The sequence below is a fragment of the Rhagoletis pomonella genome, unplaced genomic scaffold (assembly GCF_013731165.1).
Source record: "Rhagoletis pomonella isolate Grant_MI unplaced genomic scaffold, Rhpom_1.0 Rhpom_scaffold_00019, whole genome shotgun sequence".
In the NCBI taxonomy this organism is placed as follows: Eukaryota; Metazoa; Arthropoda; class Insecta; order Diptera; family Tephritidae; genus Rhagoletis; species Rhagoletis pomonella.
This window is the reverse complement of record NW_023458573.1, coordinates 1,007,238-1,014,398: the sequence shown is the minus strand read 5'-3', so window position 1 is coordinate 1,014,398 and position 7,161 is coordinate 1,007,238. Positions and strand designations below refer to the sequence as shown.

General features: G+C 39.7%; 1 protein-coding gene across 1 annotated transcript; it reads right to left on the bottom strand.

Annotated features, from left to right (window-relative positions):
• Nucleotides 1-5,781: 5,781 nt before the first annotated feature.
• Nucleotides 5,782-7,161, bottom strand: LOC118749542. The gene is made up of 3 exons (XM_036484347.1): nucleotides 6,911-7,161; nucleotides 6,131-6,852; nucleotides 5,782-6,052 (listed from the first exon to the last, which is right to left on the bottom strand). The coding sequence occupies exons 2-3, from the start codon at nucleotides 6,273-6,275 to the stop codon at nucleotides 5,877-5,879; spliced, it is 321 nt and encodes a 106-aa protein (XP_036340240.1). The 5' UTR covers nucleotides 6,276-6,852; nucleotides 6,911-7,161; the 3' UTR covers nucleotides 5,782-5,876.

The window sequence follows — 7,161 nt, the reverse complement described above, 5'->3', positions numbered from 1 at the left end:
GCCTACCGGTGTCAGTGCGGTCGGCTGCCCTACATCCTCCGGTGAACTACTGGAGAATTTGACCGAGTCAATCGGTTTCAAGCCTTTCAAGTCCCATGGACCGGATGGCATTATTCCTGCGCAGCTGCAAAAGGCTGTGGAGGTCTCGTCTTGCTGGGCCACCCCAATCTATGCGAGCTGCCTAGAAAGGGGGTACATCCCGGGGGCCTGAAGGAGGGTGAGGGTTACCTTCACCCCCAAAGCAGGAAAAAGCTCTCATGAATCTCTGAGGGACTAGAGGCCAATCAGTCTCTCCTCTTTCTTACTGAAGAGATTTGAGAGACTTATTGACCTGTATATAAGAAACAAGATTCCTCGAGAGCGACTGAGCCCCTCTCGGCATGCCTATATAAAAGGTGGATCCATGGCATCTGACTTGCTCACAATTGTCAAACTCATAGAGGAATCTATGAGGAACAAATATTTTGTAATTGGGGCCTTCCTTGATATCGAAGAGGCTTTTAATAATGTGTCACCTGGGGCGATAGTAAGAGTCCTAACTAAGCTCGGAGTGGAGAGCTACATAATTAGGCTCATCTCTCGCATTTTGTTCGACAGAACTATCATAGCGGTATGGGGAAATGCCTCTGACCAGCGTAAAATGAGCAGAGGCACCCCGCAGGTAGGCGTCCGATCCCCCTTTCTCTGGATAATCGTGATAAACGACGTCCTGGAGGAGCTGGAAAGTAGAGGATGCCAGGCTAATTCCTACGCGAATGATGTGGCACTCAACGTCAGAGGAAAGTTCTTGGATACTCTGTATTATCTTATGCAATGATACCTCAACTTGGTCACAAACTGGTCTTCTATCTGCGGACTTGCCATAAATCCTGGAAAGACAGAGCTCATATTATTCACCACAAGGTATAAAGTGCCTCATGCCCGGCTTCCCTCAATAGGAAGTGGTTCCCTTGTTCTTTCTGACAAGGTCAAGTTATTGGGCTTGATCCTGGACAGAAAGAATAGGAGAATGGTAGTTTCTGGAACAGAGGTCCAATAAATATATTCACGGACGGATCGAAGCTGAGGTCATTAAAAAAATAGAAAGCAAATATCTTTTCCTCCATATTTTTCTTTTTGAGACTAGAGACGTGAGACAGCTTACTGAATACCAGGCTAATAGCCCTGACAGACATATGGTTTGTACACCATGGTATGCATACTATGGATTTTGGTACTACATATTTCGATGTGACAGACATTTACCCTGGTATTCAGTAAGCAGTCTCACGTTTTAGTTTCCTAAGGAAAGATATGGAGGACAAGAGAACTGCTTTCTATTTTATTTAAAAGAACGCGAAAATGAAACGAGGAAATATTTGTTTAAAAACAATTTCATTATGAAACAAACCTAAGTACTTTAATATCATAAAAATTCAATGAATAAAAATGCTATGAAAAAAAATCTCGTGCCCGAGGACTACATACATGCTATCAGTTGTGATAAAGAAACAAAACATCGGTATAAGTACTAAATATGTGTCACATGGAAATAGTATCAAAATCCATAGTATGCATACCATGGTGTACAAACCACATGTCTGTCAGGGCTATAAAAGATGTGATAAAATTGTTCGCGAATCAACGACACGCAAGAATTATGCTCCTAATATATCAGGTTTGTGTGAAAAAATATGGTCGGAAAAATATAAGGCTATCAGGAAATTTTCAGAAAATTTTCCTTAAGTTGTAGAAGCATTCGAAAAGTTGCCAATGGAGGGAAACTTTTCCCCAAGAAAGTCTGCGCATCAATTGTGTGCTGCTATAAAATGGCCGATGTTCACAATTTCTTTAATGACGATTGCTAAAATTCAATGTTTCTGGAGCATACAGCAAAAATTTAGCAAGTGAAGACAATAGACCTCATCGCCGTTGGGCAGCATATTTAAAATATTTTGGAGGTGACTAAGAATGATCGCAGTAATGTAGAAGGACTCACTACAGAGTTGGTTAACAAATCTCATACTAGCCGATCTAGGAGTAGAGATTCCTCTACCACGTTTGGCAGGTAAACAAAAAAACTGAAGTAACCCCCATCGGGCAATGAAAATGTGTACTGGCGACGGTCTATAATAATACCGTATCTGGGTTCACTAACGCTCTTTTTACAACTACGCTTTTCCAATGAAAGTACTCCAGTTTTTCTCGCTGTCTGGATTGCACCCATTGTTATCGATTAATAGTTCCAGTGAAAAGGTACAAAAAACGCGAAGCATTTTCAACAGATCTAGAGTGAAAACCTGGCGCATAAGGACAACAGGAGAAGAAAGGAAAACTCGTTACCGAAAACCGCGAGAGGATTCAGGAGGAAATAATCGATCAGATCAGATTCGCCTATAACACCACCTTATTAAATTCGCCTTGCCCAGGGCGAATTTATACAAGGTGGTGTTACTGGCATGGTGTAATGAACTGAAGGTGGCGCATTCCCGAAACCGCTACTTTGGTTTTGCCGACTTTGACGTTTATGGCAATACGTAAACAAACTTTTTGTTTATAAACAAGTGCAAACGTATTGTGTATTGTCAAGTGAAAAATCGAAGTAATTCGTGCGTTCTGAAGTAAAAAACATTTTATTTGTAATAAAAACTTTATAAAAATGTCGTGTCGTGTGTTGAATTGCAGCAGCCGTAGGGGTAAAGGCCCTAAATGCAGTTTTTTTTTGTTTCCCCGCGACGACGCCTTGGCCAGAAAGTGGGTAGAGTTCTGCCGGCAGGAGAAGCCATACAATTTAGACACCAGCGTAATATGCATGAAGCACTTTACGGATAAGGATTACATGAGTAACTGTCATTTATTTTCATTACTTATATATGTCGATATCTAATAAAAGTCTTAGGAACTGCGAGTCGACCATCGCTTCGCCGCGACGCCAGGCCAACCATTTTTGAGTGGGAAATAGATCCTGCTCCGGTGTGTGAGTCACAAAATGACAGCGTTGAGGAGATCATTGAGCTACAAAATTGCGAAGGTAGCAAATATTATACTATAAATATTATATTATTAATGTCAGTGGTTTATTAGTTGGTTTAAATGAAGGCGATAAAGAATATCGGCCCAGGGACGGTACTGTTGATGCTTCGACGTCACCTATCCGTAACTGTGATTACTATGATACTGATCTTCAGGAAGTGGAAGTGTTGAAAGTGGAAGTGTACGTTAATAAGTAACAGATCTTTATGTGTAAATGTAATAATATCTTATATTTCTCTTATTTGAAGTGAGACATTCAAGCGCGAAAATGCACACCTCAAAAAGGAAACCGAAAAGCAGTGCACCGAGCTCGCTACATTGAAGCAGGAGTCCGACCTGCAATTGAAGAGACACGCATGGAAAATGGAGTCACTGCAAAAACGTTTGGAAGAAATGGCTGCCCAAATGAAAAATGTGGAAGATGCACTAGCTTCCATCTTCACCAAAGGGCAGATAGCGAAGCTGAAGTCTGGGTCGAAGCGACGAAAATGGGCGGAAGAGGATATTGCGAAGTCAATATCGTTGTATGCTGCCAGTCCTAAAGCATACAGGTTGCTATATAAGCAATGCCTTCCACTCCCATCGGTCCGCACACTTCAAAGTTGGGCACAAAAACTGGAATTTCGCGCGGACTTATAACCCCAGTCTTCCGGTTATTGGCCGCCGCTACCCACATGAACGAGGCACAGAAGCTATGCGTGTTGAAATTCGACGAAATGAAAGTAAGACAATCTTACTGTTACGATGTTTCGTCGGACTCAACATTAGCCCCCGTCAACTACGTACAGGTAGCGATGTTAAGAGGTAAACATTACAATCAAGATTTTATAGAATATCAAACCTTTATTAAGGCCTTTTATATTTCAGGTCTCATGGCAAAGTGGAAACAGCCAATCTTTTATGACTTCGACTGCAAAATGACTTCGACTGCAAAATGACTTCGACTGCAAAATGACTTCCGTTTTGCTTCGAAGCATGTTGCAGAAGTCAAAAGATTGCGGCTATAACGCAGTGGCTGTCGTATGCGATCTTGGAGGTACCAATAGGGCCCTATTTAATGATCTAGGCGTAACTGAAGACCAGCCGTGGTAAATAATCACAATTAAACTTATTGATTTCAGTTCTTATAATACTTCTCATTTCCATAGGTTTATTTTCAATGACCAAAGGATTTACGTTTTCGCTGACGTGCCACACTTGCTAAAACTTTTGCGAAATCATTTCCTTGATCAAGGTTTCCTAATTAATGGGAAACCTGTGAAAAAGGAAACAATTTTGGAGTTATTGTCAATTACAAGCACGGACTTGACAATAACTCACAAGATTTCTGCAAGTAACTTGACCGTGGCTGGAGCTCACCGCCAAAAAGTCAAGACGGCAGCGAAACTATTTTCGCATACTGTGGCGCAGGCCATAACAAGGGCAGCAAGTCTGGGTCATTTGCAGAACCAAAACTGGACCGAATGCTTCCAGTTATTCAAAACAGTATGTGTTATTATATTATATTATGAAATTGATATATTATATATTTTACTATATTACATATCGTTATCTTAATTCACAAAGGCTCTAACCAACAGTTTTTCGTACTAAAATATAGCTTAAATAAAAATGTCAAAGTGTTAGTACCAAAAGCAACGGAGTTACATGCCCCTTTTTCAAAAGCTCTACCTATTTTCGATACTATTTTTATAACGTTTATTGCTTCTGCTATAAAATATAATTATTTTTTTGTTTAGGGCCTTTGTGAATTAAGGTTACGATATATTTAAACCGCAATATTAAAACTCATGTTCAAATTATACACCTTAGACAAATGACTGGTTTGACGTTCTAAACGTCAGGGTGCCTCACGCCGACTCCAGGAAGCGGTGTCTTGCTTACGGTTTAGCGATCGAGGAGCAAAACAAGATCCTAGACGAGATGACCGACCTAGTCAAAAATATGAGGGTGCTTGGCAAATTTAGTCTGCTGCCATTCCAAAAAGGTAAATTAATACATATGGTTATCTCAAGAATAACATTAAATGTTTGTTATTTTTTCTTACTATATCCCTAGGAATCATTCAAAGTAATACGGCGTTGAAGTTGTTATTCGATGACATTAAAGCTCGCTTTAATGTCAAGTATGTCTTGACGTATCGGCTAAACCAAGACGTACTCGAAAATTTCTTCGGCATTATTCGGTCATAAGGCGGGTTACATGATCACCCTGACCAACAGGAATTCAAGTACCGTCTGCGACTATACCTGCTTGGACACAACAAGGGCGTATTATCCGATTCTGCTAATGTAGACCGTTCTTTACTTGCAGCATGAATCAATGTCCGCATTTCACACGCACTGATCTCAGTATTTCAGACTCCTAAAATTAAAATACATGCATGCTACGTAAGTCCCTAGTTTTAAAAAATCATCAAGCGTCTTTTATAGAAATATAAACTTATTTATTTGCAGGCAAGTAATATGATTTATCCAAAGGCCCTTTTCAGGGCCGCAATTAAGTTGACAAAGAGATTAAAATTTTATATCCTATATATATTTATGTTCTTAACGTATATATGTATGCATGTATCTTTTTAATAATTATCATTTAAATTGTATATTTTTTTACTTAGATTTAAAAGCAATTACTTGGTTTTACACATCATTTTGCTTCGTTATAGTTAAACTTAACTAAGTGGATCAATGAAAATATAATATACTGCAAATATATGTATATAATATACTGCAAAATAAAGACTATAGTAGTAAAAATTTCAAATCGAATAAATATTTATTAAAACTATAACTCATTGCACTAGCTTCCAAAAATAGAGAAGAAAAATAACTATGACGTACTGAGCTCTGGTTGTTGATGCAAGACTATTTTGCTGAGACTGACGCGACACAAACCAATACACCAGGTTGGTTTGCACTAGTTGGTGTCGGCTGGTTTACAGAAAAACTATTAAACTCCAGGTTGATTTTCGGCGCCGATGAAGCAACTGAGCCGAAGATATCATCAAGGTTGGCATTTGAAGTTGGTTGTACATTAATTTCTAAAATAGGAATGTAGGCCTCAATTCAGAACTTAGCAAATATTAATTTGGATGGCCGCCTAAAAGTCTAAGACTTACCTAAAATATCAGGTATTGGAGCCGAGCCAATGCCAGATGAATTATCATCCCCGAATGCTCCAAGCAAATCGAAACTAGCGTTACTCGTTGTGGCTTGTGGATCTTGCACCGGCAGCTGGGGTTGGGGCTGGTTTAAATTGAGCATGTCTATTGGTGGTGATGGTTGAGGTTGCTCCTCTTGCTTTATTTCGGTAGCATCTGGTAAAATAGGCGTTATCTACGGAAGCAGCTGACCTAACAGGCGTAGGTTTGTTGATGGAACTAGGTTTTGTCACTGTTGTAAGGAAAATAAATAAATAATTGAAATGGGCGGAAATACTATAGGGACTTGCCGAAATTATCCACCATTTCCTCGAATTCTAATTGCGAACTAAATATATGTTGTGCGTGTCTTATGGGCTTTGCTGGTAACCAAGGAGGATTCCTACTCGGCGGAAATTCGTTATCCGTGAAACTCAACGACAGCGAAACCTAAAAGTCATGAGGAACCTGATCGGCATCCGGTAAATCATCGAGATCATTCGAGGAAAATGTTATCAATGTTTCTTGTTCCGGTATGAAGCCCGTGTTGATTTGGAATTGACAAATCTTTAAACTCTGAGGACGTACCATGCCTTTAAGTGCATTCCGCGCATGATAAAGCACCACTTCATTTATGGAAAATATGGAAATAAAGCTGCATCACCACCGGCATGCTTGCCGCGACTTATTTTTTCCAAACCCTGTAAGCAAAGTTTATATTAATACGACACAAATTTGTTATTACTGCCACGCACTCACCAAATTAAATGATTCCACAAGCACAGTGCATGATTTACAAGGCGGCAACTTAGTTGATTTTTCCTTTTGGTCCTTTGGAGATTTGTCAAAAGCTTCCACAGCTTCACAGTTCTCAAACAGCAACACCAGCCCACATACAATTGAAAGCACCACTTTTAAACACGACATGTTAAGTTGAAAACGTTGAAATACCACAATTTACAAATTAAAATCGGAGGTAAGCAAGCATCGACCACTTTCTGCAGGAAAAC

Excerpts from the sequence above, each read along its gene's own strand:
- LOC118749542 (XM_036484347.1), bottom strand. The coding sequence starts at position 6,275 with ATGCTCAATTTAAACCAGCCCCAACCCCAGCTGCCGGTGCAAGATCCA. Across the intron at positions 6,053-6,130 it reads TCCAATACCTGATATTTTAG|AAATTAATGTACAACCAACT; the intron begins GTAAGTCTTAGA and ends TTCCTATTTTAG.